The 21,398-nt window shown below is 41.2% G+C and overlaps 1 protein-coding gene across 2 annotated transcripts; it reads left to right on the top strand.

Moving 5' to 3' along the window:
• The first annotated feature begins 3,191 nt into the window (after positions 1-3,191).
• On the top strand, positions 3,192-20,963 carry BTBD1 (BTB domain containing 1). 2 transcript variants are annotated; one of them, XM_075431458.1, is made up of 8 exons: positions 3,192-3,601; positions 10,233-10,389; positions 10,946-11,051; positions 12,670-12,867; positions 13,134-13,326; positions 13,882-13,969; positions 19,128-19,274; positions 20,176-20,963. In XM_075431458.1, exons 1-8 carry the CDS (start codon positions 3,219-3,221, stop codon positions 20,332-20,334), a joined length of 1,431 nt encoding a protein of 476 aa, XP_075287573.1. In that variant the 5' UTR covers positions 3,192-3,218; the 3' UTR covers positions 20,335-20,963. The 2 variants fall into 2 exon arrangements, with proteins under 2 accessions (XP_075287573.1, XP_075287574.1); XM_075431459.1 differs by having other exon boundaries at positions 19,128-19,344; positions 20,176-20,269.
• The last annotated feature ends 435 nt before the right edge of the window (positions 20,964-21,398 follow it).

The raw sequence follows: 21,398 nt of genomic DNA, 5'->3' as shown, positions 1-21,398 counted from the left end.
CAAAAAGCCCAAGGAGATAACAATACTATTATTTGAAAGCATTGTTATTACAAATTTACACATTTGAGTAACTTTAATGCTACTAGTAATTCAGTCACGGGAATGGCAATACGCATGGCTGTCATTCACAGCAATGGCATGGATCAGATGTAGGAGATTTTAAGAATCTAATTGAGCATGGAAAGGAAAAGATGTCATCAAATGGCCCCAACCAGGAAGTTTAATCACAAACAAATCCGTGATTTACTCTGAATTATTCTCTTCCCTCCTAAAGCAGAGAAAGGATGCTAACCATTACGAGAACAATTGCTAATCACTGTAAAAATATGTGCCAGCTCAAAAACTCTGATTATAGCAACCAGTAGCTCCTTCGACCGTACACAAAGCTGAGTTCATGTAGGGGAAAAAAGGAAAGGGAGGAGAATTTAAATAATTTCAGGAACAAATGATTGAAAACAATACGCTTTGTAACTCAAACCCTTTTGATGGCTCTCACAGAACTGGCCCCGTTTCACCGGCGGGGAAGGCCAGGGCCACTGGGCAGGCAGTCCTGTGTCTCTGGGACATCCTTGGCATCACAAGTATCTCAGAAATCCCTGCAGTTTGATCAGGACATTCTCTGGTTCTTCTTCAGTATATGTAAACCCAATTTGTCCTCTCTCTCCCTGCTGACAGGCAAAAGGAACCTCAAAACTTGGGGGAGTTCTTCCTTCATGGATTTCCGCAGCAAAAAGGCACCAGCTCAACACAAGGTTGCTCAGGCCATTAGGTAGACCATGAAAGTGGGTTGCTCAAAAGCGTAGACACTCCCTGACCTTCTGTTTGCTGGCCAGTGATCAGGACAACCTTCACAGCTACATAATATAATACTGCTGAACTTTTTGTCTGCAGCCCTTGATTTGTAGCCATTCTGATACATGAGATCAAACAAAAAGTTGTTCTTGTGCCAATACTGCTTATGTTATATAAATATTTTTCTCGATATTAATTTCTGCTGTATTTCCTAGACAAAAACTTAACATGCTAAGAAAGCAAACAACGGGACGGTATTTTAGAGACGTTCCTGTGTAGCCCCTTTTGGGAAAAGCATTGTGTATTATTTCTGATCTGGGCTGCTCGATACAATCCCATGATATCACATTTTAAAATGGCTACGATCCACGGCTATGATCCACCTACTGATAATGCCAAAGAAAAACTAGCTGACTTTTTTTTTAAGAAGGAAGCTGGCATAAAGATTACAAGGTGGAACAAATGTCTGAGGCTCATTGTTTACATGCAGAAAAGCTCAGTTTCAAAAGGAATTCTGTTACTTAATATTATCTTAACTCTCACTTCCAAAACTGTTTAAATTCGTGCATTTGGCTTTTAGCTGATCACATCTGATGGGCATCCAGGTCGCATTTCTCCTTTTTTTTCTCTCCTTTCCTTTCTCTCCTTTCCTGCTTTTCTTTTTTTTTTTTTTTTTTAGACTTTTGATTTCTTTCATGTTATTTTTATAAAAATTATTATTTTTATTTCTGTTTCTTTGCCCTCATTTTCTTTCTCAACTTTCTCAGCCCATGTCATAGGTCTTTCCCATTTTTCCTATCTTGCATAGGTTTGTCTTCTTCTGATTGATTTCTCATCCCTGAAGCTATCTTAACATACTCTGCCTGCCTCAGCTGCTTTCCTTTCAGTTCCTTGGCATAGCTTTCCCTATTTTCTCCTTAACCTCTTCCATCCTTGCTAAATTCCTCTAGTGTGGAACTGCCAATATGTTCACTTTTTACAAACACTGTTCTCTGTAAGCAGAGCAGTCACGTGTGAACACAGAAAAGTAAAAGCAGAAAGACAGCAGTGACGGAAACTCTCATTAATACCCAGATCATCCCATGACCGGAAAAAAACACCCCCAGAAAACTACTTATTTTTGTCCATGGTGTCACCATTTCCCTCATGATTTTTTCCATCCCTGTTCCTACGCTGTTGGAGGGGATCTGGGCTTCTCCTGCTTTCCCTTCTTTGCCCACCTTGGGACAAGCAAAGCGCAAAGGTGATACCTTCATTCTTCTAAGTCAGCAGTGTGATTTTATTTTTAAATATAGCCTCTGTGCAAAGCTACTTGCTGCTTTCTGGTTGGTATACTGTGTCTTCTCGTGCCCTTTCCCACTGTATGTTACCCTGCTGAAATTGCTTCCATCTTGCTTAAGGTTCTCTAAAACTTCTTCTGCGAAACGCACCACATTTGCTTGGGCTCAGTTTTGTCCTAATTATAAACCCAAATGCAGAGTGGTGACATATTCCATTCCTCTTTTAGCCACACGCTTCCATAAATGCTGACAAGTCATGAGCCATGATAAATAGCTTTCAGCTCCGGCATTGGAACTGCTGCTGTATTTACAGCGAAACCCCAGCAGATGGCCAAGCAACCCGCCTGGTTTCTCCACGGCCGGCGCCTGGTTCGGCAGGACTGGGGAAAGGCACTCGGACCTGCTTTTTCTTTCCCCTTCCCTTCCCCAGAGCCCCTGAGGCAGTGCGCTGAAAACCATCCTGGTTTGCTTGCCAGAATTTGAAATTTTAACCGCGTTAGGCCCCAAATTTTAACAGGTAATTTAAATTTTAACACAGAATTTTAACAGCGCTAGGCACAAAACCCGCACTGCTGCTCTGCTACACTCACTACGGGTAGTTCTGCTTTCTCTTTTCTCCTCGGTGTAAAACCCGGGATGCCGAATGGATTTGTTTCGCCAAAGAACGGTGAGGTACACGCGCCCCGTCACTAGCGCTTCGGCATTATTTCAGAAAGCTGAAATCGGTGATCGATCCTTCTTTTGCCCGTTACCGTAAGGAACCAGGGACTATAAAAGTTAACCTGCATTTCACGCGCCCAAACAGAAAAGCCGCAAGACCCACACGTCCCCACGCAGACGACACAAACTGCCGCGGCGCCCTGCGCTTGGCGTGTCCGGGCTTTCCCCCTTGGCAGCTCTGGCAGCGCATACCCCCCGCACCCGCGGGTACCGGCTGCCTTCGCAAAGCCGCCAAGCGACCCCGGTCCAAAGGGCGGCGCGACGGACCCGTCCGCCTCCCGCCCCGCTTCCTCCCCTCAGCCGCCCGCCCGCCCGCCCGAGGCAGAGGCGCATGCGCGGCGCAGGGGCGGCGAGCGGTTGACGTCGGGGCGCGCGGCGGGTGCCGCCAGCGCACGGAGCGGAGCGGCCCGGCCCCTCAGGGCGGCGATGGCGGCGGCCGGCGGCGGCTCGGGTGCGCCCGTGGAGATGCCCGCCGCCACCACTGCTACGGCCGGCGGGGCGGAGGCCGGCGCGGCGCTGCAGCGGGAGCCGCTGTACAACTGGCAGGCCACCAAGGGCTCGCTGCGGGAGCGCTTCGCCTTCCTCTTCTCCAACGAGCTCCTCAGCGACGTGCACTTCGTGGTGGGCAAGGGCAGCCCCCGCGGCGGGGCGCCCCCCGGGCCCGGCCAGCAGCGCATCCCCGCCCACCGCTTCGTCCTGGCGGCCGGCAGCGCCGTCTTCGACGCGATGTTCAACGGCGGCATGGCCACCACCTCGGCCGAGATCGAGCTGCCCGACGTGGAGCCCGCCGCCTTCCTGGCGCTCCTCAGGTCAGGCCGCGGCGCGGCGGGGGCTGCTGGGCCGGGGGCTGCGCGCAGCGGGGCCGGGGTGGGGGGGGCGGCTCTCTCCTCCCGCCGGGCCGGGCCTGGCTCCTGTCCCCGAAGAGCCCTCCCTGTCCCCCGTGGGCCTGCCCGTGGAGGGAGGTGCGGAGAAAAGGCGTGAGCACCTTGTGGGCTGGCACGCAAGGTCATGCCGCCCCCCCAGCACGGTGTGGCTCCTGCCTGCTCTTTCCCCTGCATCCCTTCCCCGGGAGAAGTGCCCTAATCTCAGGGCAGCGAATTGTCCGCTCAGAAAAGCGCATTGATAGTGGTGGCTGTCTGGCTTGCCTTTTTTTCCTTTTTTTTTTTTTTTTTTTTTTTTTGTAAGATGATGGGAATTGGTGGTTCCTCTGCGTGTTGCAGCTCTCCATCCACCTCGTAGTAACGGCGAAGGACGGACAGAGGCTGTCATACCCAGCTTTTCACTTCATTTGATACTTACTTTGAAAATTTTATTCAGCTCACTGTTCACTTTTTCAGCAGTGGTGATAAACTGCTGTATCTTTTTACCAGAGTAATACCCATCATAATGACACCTATCTCAGATACTTTGGGGTGGAGAGGGACAATGCAGCAGAAGCCTGTAACTGATTTTTACACAGAAACCACCCAAGTGAGACCATGGGTGCAGTGATGGCAAAATATGTAAAATGGGTTACAAAAAGTATGTAAAATGGGTTAGTGGTTTCTAATTTGGACAGAATAGGACCTGCTACTTCTCATGCTCACAAAACTGATGAGTTTACCATTTATTTTTACTCAGTGTGGTTGTAAATAAAATTTATGGTGTTCATAGAAACAATTACTAATAGTTTCTTTGTGCATCAGGCTGTGTGGTGTGGTAGTGTAACTAAACTGCTTAACCTTAAGGTTTTTCTCAAAGAAACTCCTCTGCTAGGCAAAACCACTATAAAATATAGGAAACAGATTTCTGTAATGGACATTGGGCAAACAAGTAATATCATTGCCTGGAAAAAGTATAGTGTCTCAAAGCTTTCTGTAATGGGAAAAGCTCCAGAGTCTTAACAACTTTCTCTTTGTTTTGAGGCCTGACAGGTAAGAACAGTGAGATAAAGTCACCTAGTCATTTTGGTAATCCTGGACACAGGAGTTGCAGTAACTGATTAGAGAAAAAAAAAACCCCACAAAAAGAAAACCCCCAAAATCAAAACAAACCAGCATGCAGCAGCAGTGTCTCTGTTGCAGTTAGCAAATGAACTGTATTTTGTGGATTCTCAGCAAAGAGGGAGTGGCAAGGTGAAGAGTTTGCATTGCAGAGTGGTAGATAGTGGGAAATGTCTTTCAAGCAAAATGGTTTCAAAAGTTGAATGACTATGGACATAGGTGTGTTTATATATATGTGGAGGAAACACTGGACAGTGAAAAGTTAATATAATGAGAGGAGTTTGGATAAAAATATAAACACGGAAACGGGAGAGTTGTCAGGAAAGATAAGAAGGATGTTATTTGAAAACTGTAGAAGTGAATGACGAGATGTTGTTAGAAGCAAACAAAAGCCATCTTGTCTTGGTAGAGCTGCTAGTACGTAGTGGCCAAGAGACTTGCGTAAGTAAACTGATTATACTTGTATCTTGTCTAAATATCACCAGACTGATGAACTATTGAAACATCTCGGGTTTGATGTCGTCTTTGGTATGAAATACATGGCAGCTTTTTAGTACGTTCTTCCGTATTATGTACATATATTTTAGGCCTATATTGGAATAAATACCTTGCAACATACATTGCAACACCTTGTTAAAAACATATTTAAGGAGAACTTCTTTGATACAGACCAGTACTGGACTTCTTCCATGCTTGCATACACTGTTTTTAAAGTATACCAACTATAAGACAATCTGGTTTTTTTCATGGTGTTGGCCAGAATTATACCTTTTGCTGTTGGCCTCTTTTATCTGTCATTAGTAAATTGGTCAGATAATGATGGCTGCCTTTTATAGGACCTTTCTTTAATCTCTGCAAAGACCAATTTGAGGTGTATTGTATAGAAATGAAGTTGGCATCTTTGAATACATGTAACAAACATTTCCTTTACCTTGATGTTCAAGTGATGCAAAAACTTTTAGGGATAATTTACTAATTATTTAATGTTCCACAGCTCACTTGCATTTTATTTACTTACGTGTTTTTTTAGGTCCTGTCTGTAGTTGATGTGTTTCGTTAGTTAGAAATGGAACAATTTAAACAGCTGATAGTCACCAAGGTCATGTGATGTCTGCTTTTTAATTTTTCTTTAGGGTATATTCATACACAATTTAAAATTGGCTACAGTTGCTACCTTTTTCTGACAGAGGACTCTCAAATAATAAAATTGTAGAGTTAAAGTATTTAAAAATAATGAACTGAAACTTTAATTGATATATGAATATGCTAAGCATTTCTAGGAAATACAATGAATATACGTATTGTGATTGTATTTAACCTGGAATGAAAAGGGTGTTTGGCGCGTGTGTTTGGGGAAGAGATCTCCTGTGTGCCCAGCGCCGTAATAAAGAATACCTGCTTAACAGTATACATTGTACCGTTAGGTTATTACTGGATCTTCGAATCAGTACCACTGTAACGCCAATAGTACATTTTAGGGTTTCTTTTTTCTCTTAGAGAAAGTTGTGTAGTCCTCCTTGTCTGTGGGCTAAATTCTTCACTGTAAAGATGGGAGAAGGGGAGCCTTTTAAAATTGGCTGGGGGAGGCAAGAGAACTTTTTTCGAAAACAACTGGCTGAGCTCAAAGGCTTAGAAGTGACTGTGGTGTGTGTTTTGGCTTCTCATCCAGCATTCCTTTTGCCTGAAGAGTTTTCAAATGTGAGACAGAGGAGTTTTTCAGAAGCACCTGATTACTTCAGTAGTTTGACAGATAAATCCATGAGAGCTGAAATAATATCAAAGTTAAGAAGTTTGAATCTGCTTCCCAATTAAACAGCTTTGTTTTGTATGTTTCTAACTGTACAAATTGGATAGCAGTTATGAAGAAAATTAGAGTTGTGTCAGTAGGATTCTGCCTTAGGGTTTCATTTTGTTGATCTTAATAAGGTGGTTTTTTTTATTGCATTCACATTTTACAGTAAACTTGTCCTTTGATTGTGGTATAAAGAAAAGTGATGACATGGCACAAATTTAGCAGTCCATCTTCCAAGTGTCTTTGCAGAGGACTTTGCCAAGCAGTAAATAAAGGGGTAATCACAACTAACTGGAAAAAGATTCCTGTGATAATGGTGAAAATATTTCAGCTGTTGGGAAGGTGCTAAGACTAGGGGAGAAAGAAGCTCTAATCTGAGAGTAAAGTGGCATAAAATGTATGAGAGGCTTATGTAAAGCGAAAAATTGAGTGGTCACTTGGAAAAATTGTTTGTTCAGGTCACAAAAAGTGTTCTTCCACTATGCATATGCACGCACACACACCTCCTGTCCTGGATGACAGTAAAATTAGTCGATATCTGAAGAGCAGGTTGTTTCTAGAAGTCTCTCGAAGGGAAGGAGAGGAGGGAAGAAGGCAAGGAGGAAGGATGAGTGACCTTGAGCCCCACTGAGTTAAGTGGAGGAGGAACAGTGGTATAAACATAAAGGTGTGCTAGTTCAGGCGTGCCACAAATGGGAGAGTTAACACAGACAGAACTCTTGGCGCATGAGCAGAGGGATTTTTGAAGAGAAGGCACACCTAGATTTCCTATTTTATGAGTAGTTAAATACATCGTGATCATCCATCTGTATACTGAAGGGAAATAGGATTATACAACATCCTAGAGCAAGGTACTTTATTACCATTTTTCAGTTTTTTACAGCTACCTTTTAGCTCTGCAAATTCACAGTTTCTAGTATTTGCAGAAGACTACTGTTTGGCTTTGAAAATCACAGAAAAGTATTGGCATTGTCAAAAACTTGAAATACTAAGCACAAAAACCTGACAATGTGACTTTCTTAATGTATTTGGACGCTTCTTGTCATGAGTTTTCGGAGTTTCAAAGTATGTAATGATATCACATGTTCTGCAGCTATGAGTTGTTATGCCCTGTGGTGACCGATGTCTAGAAACAGAAGAGGTCAGTAGTGCCCAGTAACTCCGCGCAGCACACCACCTCTCCTGTCCTGAGCTACTACCATAATGGATGGAGCCCAGAGTCATAGACCGAATGAACTCATTGAACGCTTTGTGGATATTTATGTACATTTTACAGGGGAACAGGTGGTTAATGAGGGTGTGTTGCGATAGTGTGAGACCTGAACAAGATGTGAATAGTATGCAGTAAGGGGTGGAGAACGTACTGGGTTTGGCTGGGATGGAGTTGAATCCTTCATAATAGCTGGTACGGGGCTGTGCTTTGGATTTGTGCTAAAAATAGTATTGGTAACACACTGATATGTTAGTTACTGCTTGAGATGCTGTGCAAATTTTAGTTGTCCGAACTTCATTCACTTAAGTCCTGTTAGTTTGTCAGTGACACACTCTCAGCTGGGGAGTGTCTCTTAACGTGGATCCAGCCGTACGGCAGGGGAGGAGTTGGAGCACGGAGCCTCAGCTGTGTCCTTCGTGGGATGAGAAAGCATCCTGTACCTCATACATCTTACGTGAATGAAAAACCTGGATGCGTATGCACTGTTGCCACATAAGAACTGTCATTTGGCTGTGTAATTGGTTTTTGATTGTATGGGGAAAAAGCCTGCAAAATTCCTGGGAAAACAAGGGTCAGAAAAGTGCAGTTTGGAACTGCAGCCTGATTCTTAAGAAGGTGTAGTAGAAAACAAACCACAAGCTAGATAAGCTCCTCTGGTGTCTTGGTTCATTGGCTGCAGAATGGACACGCTTAAGGAAAAAACTCAAAATCATGTTCTAAAAACAACTTGGTGATTTTTTTTTTCATTATTATTTTTATTATTATTTTATTTTATGTTCAGTTCTTAGGTGATCTGGACTCCAAGCTCCTATGAAGTCATTAAAGGAAGGTTAGGGCATTTTAAACAGATTTTAAAAAAAATCTTAAAACCAAAGTCTGAATGCACTATTCTAGTGCTTTAATGAACTGCTCGTCAATTTGGTATACAAAACCTGTGTACCTACGAGATGTTAGTTTCTTGAAAGTAAATTTGTCAGTGATTGACTGGCAAGTCAGCCCATCATTTTCATTAGAAAAAATAGTTTATAACTTTCACGAGTAAGTTCTAAATGAACTCTATGAAATTTTTACTGAAATAATTTTAGCATTTAATTTAACTCATTCTTTCTAAAAGCTGTTTGATGTAAATCCAGTTTAAAGCCTTAATCTAGAGCATCATTCACATTTCAGAAGTGATTTGAAACGTGAGTAGATTGGAGTGTTGTAATGGTAAATTGTACCTGTTGGTAAGTGGCAGCAAATTTAATGTTGAATGCCGTATTTAGTTGTGTGTTAGCAATTACAGAGAATTAGAGTTTTCTTGGAATATAAGAAATATAAACAGTGAAGAACTTCTATTGAGACTTTCATTCTAGGTTTCTACTACTTAGATTTCCCTGTGTTGCAAACAAGTTTGAGCCTGTTACTTTCACAGTTTTCTTCTGTTAAATACAAACTCTGCTAAACACCTTCTGTCTGTGCGTGTTGCTTGTGATGCATTGTTCAGGAGGTTCTGAATAAAAAATACCAAGAAATATAAAGGAAAGGTTTGATCTTCATTGTGGAATTCCTGCATTTACTAATGTACCCTGGTTTATTATGTTTAATCACCTGTGTGTTGGGGATAAATGTATTTTTGTAAATCACATGCTGTTCTTGATTACTATCTGGAAAACTGATGAAATATTGATAAGATTGTCCTCAATGTCACCTGTAAGAAAAGCTATTTTTAAAAGTCATCTTTTCCATACAGAACCTTAAAATAAATGTTATCTTGTCTGGTCTCAAATAACAGCTGCTTGGGAAACAGGGTTTTTCTGGCTTTTGGTGGAGGCTTCTGTCTTTTGGTGTGCAGCTTATGCTAAAATCTGAACCAATCATCTAGCCTCAAACAGTGGCGGCAAGCCAGAGTGTTTTGCTGTGGCAAGAACAGGAGAGTCAAGGTCATCTGCTAGAGTGTTGCCCCCTTCCTCTCCTCTGAACACTACAGAGTGGTAACTTAGACATAAGGTGTTAGCACTTTGCAAGTCCTTGACGCTGTTCCCCTCATGGTGGGGAAGATTGTGTGCGCTGTCAGTAAATGAAGTTCAGTAATATAGCCATAGAGGGTTATGTATTGATGTTTAGAAACATAGCTCTTCCTAGTGAACTGAAAGAGCACGCATTCGTATGTGAAGTAATTCTGCAGCTCAGCTGTTGTTTTCAGTTTGGTAGCTATGTATAACTAGTACAGCCAGATGAGTCTTAGGGAGTAATACATATTTAAAACAAATGTATGCCATTAGGTTAATGTAATATTCTTTCTTCAATCTTTTAACTAGCTTATTAGTTTGTAAAAATGCTACATGATGAACTGTTGCATGTTCACAGTGCAAATCTTTGACCTGTTTTCTAAATGCAGAAAGAGTGACATGTGCTTGACTGCCCCCCTCAAGATATGTTTTTATGATCTATATTTGTGTATTGATTTCTAGGTTTCTTTATTCAGATGAAGTTCAGATTGGTCCAGAAACAGTCATGACCACTTTATACACTGCTAAAAAGTATGCAGTTCCAGCCCTGGAAGCACATTGTGTGGATTTTCTAACAAAGCACCTCCGAGCAGATAATGCCTTTATGCTGCTTACTCAAGTAGGTAAATTTAAGCTTAGTTTTGATTTACTAGGAAAATCAGTATTTGGAGGGAAATGACTAAATATTACTTCACAGCAGGTTTGCTATCACATAGTCTATAATTTATGTATGAAAATGCCTTGTTGCTCTGTTAGCATTTTTACAGACTCGGTTGTGGAGGAAAGGCTTTTTGTTTGGGTTTTTTTTTTAATATGCAGTGGACTGGGACATTTCAAATAGAGCCAGTTTATTCTACAGTGTGTTTTCATGAATCTCTTAATTATTTTTTGTGAAGACTGTGCTTCAGTTCACTATAGTGGATTTGATGTGTACTTGTTTTAGTTATCTTGCCAAAAGTACAAACATAAGCACAAAGGAAGACTTGCATGTGGTGATTTCTCCTTAGTTATTTGCTATTTTGAGAATTTAAGTGCTCTTTAAGGTATAAACATGAAGAGTACTTAGACAAATCAATGTATTTTAATTTAGATCTATATTAGAGTAAAAATGCTTGCTTTTTAAGATCAGTGTTTTGTCAACTTTATGCTGAGGATATATTTCTTTACCTTTTTAGGCTCGTTTGTTTGATGAACCTCAGCTTGCTAGCCTTTGTCTTGACACAATAGACAAAAGTACTATGGATGCCATAAGTGCAGAAGGCTTTACTGATATTGATATAGGTAAGTTAACTTCACGTGTCCTAAGCATTAAAATTCTGAAGGCAGTTGTGGGGCACGAGAAGCCTTTGTGACAGAAACCCAAGATAGTTCGCCTCCCCCATCCAAGTATGTAGAGGCCCAAGCGCATCTTGCCTCCTTCCTTGTCACGGTGACCTGGGGTAGTTCACTTTCCCTCTCATCTGCACCCACCTTTGCATGGGCACCAAGGCGGTGGCCAGCTGTCTTTCTCAGAATTCGGACAAGAGCGCCTGCGTTACGTCAGCGAGTTTGCTAATGAGCAAAACGGACATTGCATATGTACGATATGTTAACCGGTGCGAGTTTTGTTATCCACCCCTGCAGTGCTTTCCTTCGAGCTTCACTCCTGAGCAGGGTTCCACTGCATTGGGTCCCCATTTGATTAGTGTTGGTGTCCCAGGGCTCCCACCATGGTAACGCTACACTTTCATTAAAGCCAGAGCTTCCACTTGCTTAATGCTGTACCTCAGCCCTGAGGGATCCACACCTGCTTTTTGCACATAACAGGAATCATACTGTTCTGTTGCCACATGGTACTTTTCTATTCAGAGTTGCACAGATCACATATGAAATCTGTTTGGGGGGGAAAAATCTGACCTGCTGGTTTCTGTGTTTCATCTTTTATGAAAAGGCAGCAGTTGTAAATTTGGTTAGTTAATTTCATTGTTCCTGTGTGTCTAAGATTTTACTCCAATTCAGCTAGACTGTGTGAAAAACTCAGACTTAAGGAACATATTCCAGCTCCTTAAAGAAACTGTAGTCATTGTTAGCTCATGTTCAGTAGGATTTGTACCCCGACTGTGAGTGTTCATCTCTACTCTTGATAAGTGCCAATCTGTTTTGACTCTCCAGTATATTTTCTATGACTGCAAACATGCCTTGCTTAAATTTAGGGCATATAAAAATTCCCAAAGAGAGAAGATTCAGAATATGAAAACACCTTTGTTTCAGGCTTGTGTTCTATGATAAACTGAGAATTTTTGCATACCTATTACTCATAAAATGTCAGAACAAGTAAGAAATACAGGAAAACTTGCTTTTGTAAAACACCTGAGACTACCTTGGCCCACATCCGTGTTCCACCTTCAGGCTTTGTGGGCGGCAAATATGTCAATGTTTAACATCACACTCATGAATCTTTAAACTGGTTTTGTGTGTGTTACTGCTGCTTGTGTCTATAGTTGATCCAGGTTGGCAGGTGGCCACGCTGATCAGAATATGACAATGTCATCATGAATAACTTGGTTTTTTAGTAGTATGTATTCACCGCTTTGTCACTTCCAATTTTGATCTTGCCCTAGCCATAGAAACTCTTTAGGATATTGGTTGTCACTACATAGATTATATATAATCACACTCTTAGGAATCAAGAAGAAAGTACATATGCTGTCTTCATAGCAGGAAAGTGGTGGGTTTTTTTTTTAGTTTGGAGTCTACACCATTGGGAGATTTCTTTATAGATAAGATAAGTTGTTTTATCTTTGATGTCATATTATGAATGTTCTTAGTGTTCACTTAACATTTTAAGCTTACTTAATGTGTAGCACTGTTGTTGGTTGGATGAAAACTGATCTAAATCTGTTAAATTTTTTTTCTTTAGACACATTATGTGCAGTTCTAGAAAGAGATACCCTTAGTATTCGAGAAAGTAGACTCTTTGGAGCTGTTGTTCGCTGGGCAGAAGCAGAATGTCAAAGACAACAACTGCCTGTGACATTTGGAAACAAACAGAAAGTCCTTGGAAGAGCTCTTTCCTTAATCCGTTTTCCATTAATGACTATTGAAGAGTTTGCAGCAGGTGAGTTTTGGGATTCTTTGTCTTACTGTTACACCATGTCTCTGCACTGTTCACCCGTGAGTGTTTAGATGCTTAACACTCTATTCTGTTATAATACCGCACAAATAAAAGTTGTGATGCACAAATGAAAGCAAAACATTCTGCAGAGTACACTCTGGCTGTTGGAAAATACTATTGTCATCTTCAGTTTGCAAGTATGTGTAGTTTAAATACAACAGTTGGAGTAATTTTTCAAATCATCTTAGAAGTTTTTTTTCTTTTTACAGGCCCTGCTCAGTCTGGAATCTTGTCAGATCGGGAAGTAGTAAATCTCTTTCTGCATTTTACTGTCAATCCTAAACCTAAAGTAGATTATATTGACCGACCAAGATGTTGCCTTAGAGGAAAAGAATGCAGCATTAACAGGTTCCAGCAAGTGGAGAGTCGCTGGGGCTACAGTGGAACAAGTGATCGGATTAGGTATGGCTTTTGAAACTGTTTGGAGGAGAGACAGAGAAGCGTGGGAAGAAAGGGAAAGTATTACTCAACTTTGGCTTTTGGGCGTAAGATACAGTAACAAACATGCTGCTTCTGTTTGGGGATGTTTGATCTTTTCCTTTATTTTAAAATAACTTGGGCTGTTGTGCACGTAAAATATAAAGTAGCAAAGAACATAGTTCAGGAGGATTGGGTGCGTTCTACAGTGATTGGTTGTTATCTTCATATTCCTTTTTAAAATACCAATTCTCGATCTGTTTTTATTTTGGAGATATTCAAGTGAATCTCTGGTTATTTTTGTTTAGTGATTCTGAATATCTTGGGGGATTAGCAAAACTTAATCTGTGAAGTTGATACCTTAGAAAGCATTTTTCTTACTATTGAAATCTAAATTGTAACTTTTTTAGAAAAAAAATAATGTCACTTTCAATTTTCTTCCCCACTTTTCAGTGGGAGTCTTTGTGCTACTTGACTGGCAATAAGGTAACACACTTGTCACAGTTGTTAAAATTCGTTTCCTGGCTTGTGTGTTACTAGGTTCACAGTTAATAGAAGAATTTCCATAGTGGGATTTGGATTATATGGATCTATTCATGGACCCACAGACTATCAAGTTAATATACAGGTACAGTATATTCTGTTTAAATAGGCTTATGCAGAAACTACACTTGTAGTACTTACAAAAGGTTTGGTGTGTATTTGAGTTGAGTCAGAGCTATCTGATAGGCCAGGAATCTAACCTGTGTTTTGTCCCCAACAGTGGTCGTGAGCAGATGACTAAGAACAATATGAAACTCTTCTCACTTTCTGCTGTATTCTCCTGTCCTTCAGTCTTTTTCAGTGTAGGCATTTCCTGAGACCAATTTTGTTTCTCTGGTTAGTAGCTCCTGGTGAATCTTTCCTCAGGATACTTGTCTGGTCTAACCTTTAATTCCTGTAAGCTTTCTGTAGAGGAATTTCATAGCTTTGTAATCTGTTCAGTTTTGCACAAAGTCTTTCCTTTATTAAAAGTTTCTAGTAATTCAGGAAAGAGATCTTGGATTTGTTGTCAACAGCTCTCTGAAATCAGTGACACAACATGCAGTGACTGCTGAAAAAGCCCACTGTGTCATCAGGAAGACACTGAAAACAAGATAAAAGGTGACATTGTGTTCTGTATGAAAACCAGATATACCCGCATCTGGAATATTTGTCCTGGTTTCGGCTGGGCTGGAGTTAATTTTCCTCCCAGTAGCTGCTGTGTTTTGGATTTAGTACCAGAAGAATGTTGATAATACACTGACGGTTTTATGCTAAGAAATCAAGGACTTTTCCCAGCTTCCCATGTTCGGCTATGAGCAGGAGTACAAGAGTTGGGAGTGAGCGCAGCCAGGCAGCTAACCCAAGCTGGCCAATGGAGATATTCCGTATCATAGGCATTATGCTCACTATATAACGGGGGTTGGCTGGGGAGCAGCAATGCTCTTGCTTTTCCATGAGTTCAGTGAAATCTGTGAGCTCCAGGAAATCCACGGGTTCTGCGATCACTGCTCAGGGATTGTCTGTCCAGTCGGTTGTTGGGTGGTGAGAAAAATTGTGTTGTGTATAGCTTGTTTTGCATATTCTTTTATTATTATTCCTTCCTTTGTTGTCTTATTAAACTGTCTTTATCTCAACCCACAAGTTTTACGTTTTGTCCATTCTCCTCCCCGTCCCACTATGGGGAGGAGCGAGTGAGCGGCTGCAAGGTCCTAGTTGCTGGCTGCTGGGTTAAACCATGACAGTATTGTGTGCAGTTCCCAGTCTCGCACAGTAGAATCAGAAGGTAGAGAAAAGGGTAATTAAAATTATTTGAGAGGATAGAGCTGCCAAAAGGCTAGGACTCACCAGTTTGTAGGGGAGAAGGCTGTGGGGAGGTGTGAGCAATGCTTCTAAAATCACGAGGGCAATGGATAAGGTAAATGCAGAATTGTTTGTTGTTCACCAAACCTCAGAACATTAGAACTAAGAGACTCTGACTGATACCAGCAGAAGATCAAAACAGATAAGGGTACTTTTGCAATGCAGAGGGTACTAAACATACTGCCACCAGAAAGCAGATACCCTGTTTTGAATTTGGTGGTATTTTAACATGTTCGTTCATCAATGGCAGAGCCATTAGAAGATTCCAGAAGGAACAGAAGGGGGATGTGCACTGTAGCACCCCTAGTAGAACAGTTGTGGATGCTGGGGGAACGGACAGCAGAGCCCAGACTTATGTGCTCAGCAGCTTCTGCCCTTGCCACTGTCACAGCATACTGGACCATTTGTCTGACCTGACTGGGCATTATATTACATTCTTAGCTCGCCTGGTACACGCGTTGGGGCTTAGAGGCTTGTCCTCACCCAGAGCTTTTTGGAAAGATTGACATCTTTTTTGCAGCTGATTCAGCCTTAGGCAGAAGGTTGTATGTTACTGTTACCATAACTTCTTCTGTAAAGTTGGTTCGATTTTAGGTTTGCTGAAACCATCGTCCCGGCATGGGAATCTCCCCGGTTCCTTCTTGTAAATTATTCATTTGTGTGGATGTTCTCCAGGCTCCTATGTGAAGACCTTATCCTTATCTTGCTGTGCATTTTATATCTTCGTGCTGTTTAGCCCACCGGAGAGTCTATTGGGCTTTTTGCCACTGCTGTGTTGAAGGAATGATGTAACACTGGTTTTGATGCTTTCAGATAGCTGTTCCTAAACGTTCTTTTGACTGCTTAATTGTATTTTTTACATTTTAATCTCTCAGTTTGAACTTTTCTATTTTAATCTGGATATGACTTCATATTTCTATAGGATTCTCTTTTTTGCTTGTTTCCAGTAACAACCTTTTGCTGACCAGCCATGCCAGCTTTTTTCCGCCTTTTTCTCAAGCCTTTCCTAGTAGGTGATATGTACCAATACTGTACTTGAGCATGTGATTTTCTTCAGTAGCATGCATGCTTCTTATAAGGATTTGATGTTCTTAATTGCTCCTTTTAGCTTCTTTTGAACAAGCTTCCTCATTTTTCTCTTCGGAATTTAGCACAGCTGTGGTGGATTTGCTTTTGTTGTTCACCTGGGAGCATTGACTCTTAAGTATATTATAGACACTGTTACATAGTGTTTCCAGTATGAAATTTTGAATCTGATCCTGTTCATCACTCAGTACCAAATCAAGGGTTGCATTTCTTCCTACTGAGCAATTGGTTAGCAAGCTCATGAAATGGACATCTAAAAATGTCACCCCTGCTTCATGTCCTGATATGACACTTGCCCTGTCTGAGCGGGTAATTGAAGACACCGCTGAAATTGTATTTCCTTCTCTTGTAGCCTGTTTGATCTCTCTTAGCATGTTGTGGTCAGGATTGTCTTCTAGTAATACTGATCCAGCACTGTATTTTTTTTTTTTTCCTTTCAAAGTATGGAATTTCAGTCCGTTTTGAATTCTGTTTATTATTGAGATGAGTTTTGATTTGATTCTAGGCTTTCTAATGGGGTACTAGTATTCTGTGACTGGCACAGTTTTACTCTGCTGTGTATTTCATAACCTGGTACTATCGCATCACACTGATTTGTTAGGTGTGTGGGAAATTCTGTGAAAGAAAGAATCTGTGACTTAATTTAGGGACAGAAATGTCATTGTCCCTATCTTAATTCATAGACTTCTAGGCATGTGGTGGAACTGCTGTTTTGTCTCATTTCTGGGCATCCTATTTAAATGACAATTTATGTCTTCTGTTTCCTATTTGATCATTACCATCCTGTACTTAAGGACAGGAATTTTGTGTCTGTCTCTTAAGAAAAAAATGTTGTGCCTTTCTGCTTACGATGTTCCAAAGAGAATGTATCTTTAATGAGGTTTTGAAGGAATTTGTTGGCTTTTCTATGTTCCACAGTTTAAAAGCTCACTTGCAAATTCCTCTATTTGAAGTGCCATCAGTTTGGTTTTCTCAAACAATACATCTATGTGAAGGAGTAGCATAGTGCACTAGATTGGATCTTTTGAACAAAAGAGTTGGTACCGAGGACCTAGCAGCTATACTACATGTATTTGGGGATTTTTGCTTTGCACTAACTCTTGTTTGATCGTCTTGGCTAAATTCCTGTTAGCAGAGGAGAGCGTTTGGTGTGCTCCCTCAGCATGTTTGCTGGATTTATTTCATTTGAAAAGAATTTAGTTCTTGGAAGGCAAACCAAAACATATTAAGTGAGAATGTTCAAAAGATTCACTTGAAAAACATGCTCCTGATCCAGACTGAAAGGATAATGTACCTTTATGGCTCAGATCACAGAATGGTAGGAGTTGGAAGGGACCTCTGTGGGTCATCTAGTCCAACCCTCCTGCCGAAGCAGGGTCACCTACAGCAGGCTGCACAGGATCTTGTCCAGGCAGGTCTTGAATATCTCCAGAGAAGGAGACTCCACAACCTCCCTGGGCAGCCTGTGCCATTGCTCCATCACCCTCAGAGGGAAGAAGTTCTTCCTCATGTTCAGATGGAACTTCCTGTGCTTCAGTTTGTGCCCGTTGCCCCTTGTCCTGTCGCTGGGCACCACTGAAAAGAGTTTGGCCCCATCCTCCTGACACCCACCCTTCAGATATTTATAAGCATTTGTTAGGTCCCCTCTCAGTCTTCTCCTCTTCAGGCTGAACAAGCCCAGCTCCCTCAGGCTTTCCTCATAGGAGAGATGAAGGCCATCCATTTTATACGTGTTCTCCTTATTCAGGAAGCATCCTCAGTTCCGGATGAATCTGAAACTTGCTTGTCACTATCTTTTCAGACAGGTGTTTAAGTCCTGTGTCTCCACCTTTCTTCTTGGACCTACATCACTACTAGCAGAGCTTCAGAGAGTTAAGCAATTAATACTTGTCATAAAATAGTGATAAAAGATGTATTTGCAATACATATTATGTGAAAGTGGCTTATGACTTCAGCATTATAATTAATATTTCTATTGGTTGTGGCTGGGGAAAAAAGAGCACATTTTGTCTAGAATAGAGCTTTATCTCATTTGTGCAATATTAAAAATTATGTTGCAATTTAATAATAAAATATTAATTTATAGAATTCTTCTTAGTGCAGTAATCATGAGAAGTGTTCATGTTATTCTAAGGCTCTGATACCCAGTTTCTGCAAGAGGTGTTCTGCAGCATGGATCAGGATTGCTATCCAAAATGAGAAGTGAGGTACCTACTATTACTACATCTTAGTGGCTCCTATTTGCCACTAAAATTGAAAGCAAAAGAAATAATATGTAGTCAGATTTTTATACTGACTCTAGAATAGAAATAAATTGTGTAAAATATGGCAGCACAAGTTCCTGTTTTCTTTTAAAAATGTATCACTGACTGCTGACATTATCTGTAAAAACTCGTTCACTAAATTAGCCACAGCCAGTGAAGGTGCTTCCCTCATGTGGGCTGTGTAAGTATACGAAGATCAGCAAATCGAAGTACAGGATTATATGTAGTACGTGAAGGTCAGAAGCTGAAGGTCTAAGAGCTATTCTTCATCTCCCAAGCAACAACTATAACCTGGGTGGAGCAGTGTTGAATCTAGCACATGAATTGGACAGCCTGTGTAAAACTCGCAGGCCATCGTTCATCATGCTGCTGGGCCAGCCCTAATGGTATCGGGAAATTACACGTTCCTTCCAGTTCTGAGATTGCACTATCCTTGCTATTAAACTGGGTGGAGTAGGCAAGTGTTTGCTTGTAACACTCTAATATGCATATACAGTAAGAATCTTGCTCAAGCTTGTAAACCAAAAATACTATTTTTATGTTTTTATACAGATAATTGATTATGAGAAGAATCAAACACTAGGACAGAACGATACTGGATTTAGTTGTGATGGAACAGCCAGTACATTCAGAGTTATGTTCAAAGAACCAATAGAGATTTTACCAACAGTTTGCTACACAGCTTGTGCAACGTTGAAAGTAAGAGTGGCTAACAGTGCGGAAAAAAACGTTATTTTGATGCAAGAGTTGTTCTTCTATCTGTCTTCTGGTTAGAGTCTTTCAGTTCTTGCATTTATTTTATATTTAGTGCTAAAGAAGGCCATAGTTAAACTCCACAGCAACTTTTAAGACTGCTACCGCTTTTCTGTGCCATAGCACAGAATTCGTAACTGGATCCTTCATGCCTTCCCACTTACTGGCTCGATGTAAGAGTTAGAATGAGTCCTAATGGAAGTCACTCGTTCTGTGTGGGTAAAAGCATTATCCAGAATATTTAATCTGGCGGCTATCTATCAAAATTTAAGTTTGATTTCTTTTATCAAGGATACTCTAACCACTAGCTAGAGTCAAGAAAGAAAACTAAAAGTTTATTTTTGTAACTTTTAGTATACTAGTGCTGAAATGTAGGAAGGAATTACTTGTTCTGGGAAAGTCTCTCCCCTTAATGTTATAGACAAATCTATTTATTCCGTGTTCTCTCAAAAATCTTTTAGTGTTCTTTTAAATATAATTCCCTATACAGAAACCAAAGTTGAGTGGGTTGGAAAAAAAATGTTTCACTTTAAAAGAAGTTGAGGTGAGGAACTAAGTGAGAGTATGGACAACCTATGTGACAAGGAGAAATGCTAGAAAATTATTTATTCGTTACTAGTTGGATAAAATCAAGTGCTTTAAGTCTGTTGTGAGAGAAACTTTTTTAATATTTAGACATAGGGCATTTGCTTCTGTTGTCTGTGGTTTTGTATATAACTTACATGATGTGGGTACAGAAATTTTGTACTATTAAAATAACCTAAGCCAGTAGTGTTTAAGCTTGAACATTTTATGGGACCTGCTGCACATTTCCATTCAGTTGCTAATGTCTGCTGGTGTTTTTCAGGGTCCTGATTCCCACTATGGAACAAAAGGTTTGAAGAAAGTGATCCACGAATCTCCTACTGCTAGCAAAACATGTTTTGTCTTTTATAGTTCTCCAGGTAACAACAATGGTACATCAATAGAAGATGGACAGATACCAGAAATAATATTTTATACATAATTTTACATGATCATCTCGAATGTGTCAGTGTATCAGTGGACTTCAGCTCACTATTGGCAGCAGTTAAAAAATTCTGTGAAATTACATGAATGTGTAAAAACAAAACTAACTTGTTTGAGAGGTACCAGAAAAGCTATTTTCTCTGCATCATTATTGGCAGAATGTAATTTAGCCTTTCCTCTTAACAAAACGTCAAATGGAATAAGTACTCTGTATATTGAAAAGGTTGTTTAAAATAGTATCTTGTGATTAATTGCTTTATATTTTCACCCCTTCATTTCTCGTGTAGTAAAATTCATTTTCTGAACTGGAAAATACTTACTCATGATGAACTTCTTGTGTACATTTTCCCTAACTTGTCCTAAAAGGACAGTGAAGCTGCTGCCATAGTCCCAGCTTACACTTCTTTGCAAAATTACCTTGGAATGACTCTATGGGCTTGAATTGCTCCTGTATATGTTTTTTGAAGCCCATCGGCAAAGCTGGCTTCACACTGCTATCGTCTTGACTTCTTCAATGAGCCGTGGAGAATCAACGGACACAGCACTGCAGACAGCACCTGCCGCTGCACTGAGCAAACGCCAAGTCAAATTCAGCAATAAACAGATCTTTCCAGAATGTCTCTTTAATTCAGAAGGGCTGTTTTGGAACACAGCACTGGTTGGGGGAATAGCCACTGTGTATACGTAGGTGCCTAAAGAAAAGGTGGGAGAATGCAGGGCTTGCGATGATGTCATTTTCTCATGGGACATTCTAATACTAAAACGTTAGTATGAAATAAGGACTGTTTGTGTGCGGCTAGTTCCACAGCTTGCACGCCCTCCCTTGGTGCAGTTGGTGCCTGTATCCAGCGCGTGGCGGGGGTCTTACAGAGCGCTGCGCCCCCCTGCTCGTCAGACGTAAGTAACGATTTGAGAGCACAGACACCCAGAGCGCTCCTCTTTCCTCTTCCCTGCTGTCTCCTTACGCGCCTGCTGCGGTGCGGGTCGTGCCCCAAGCCCTGGGTGTCCCACCGCCGCCTTCCCCTTCGGTCGCGACATGGGCAGTGTTACGGCGGGGGGCGA

This window comes from Opisthocomus hoazin, chromosome 10 (assembly GCF_030867145.1).
Source record: "Opisthocomus hoazin isolate bOpiHoa1 chromosome 10, bOpiHoa1.hap1, whole genome shotgun sequence".
Classification (NCBI taxonomy): Eukaryota; Metazoa; Chordata; class Aves; order Opisthocomiformes; family Opisthocomidae; genus Opisthocomus; species Opisthocomus hoazin.
The sequence above is the reverse complement of the archived record's forward strand: the minus strand, read 5'-3'. Positions and strand labels throughout refer to the sequence as shown.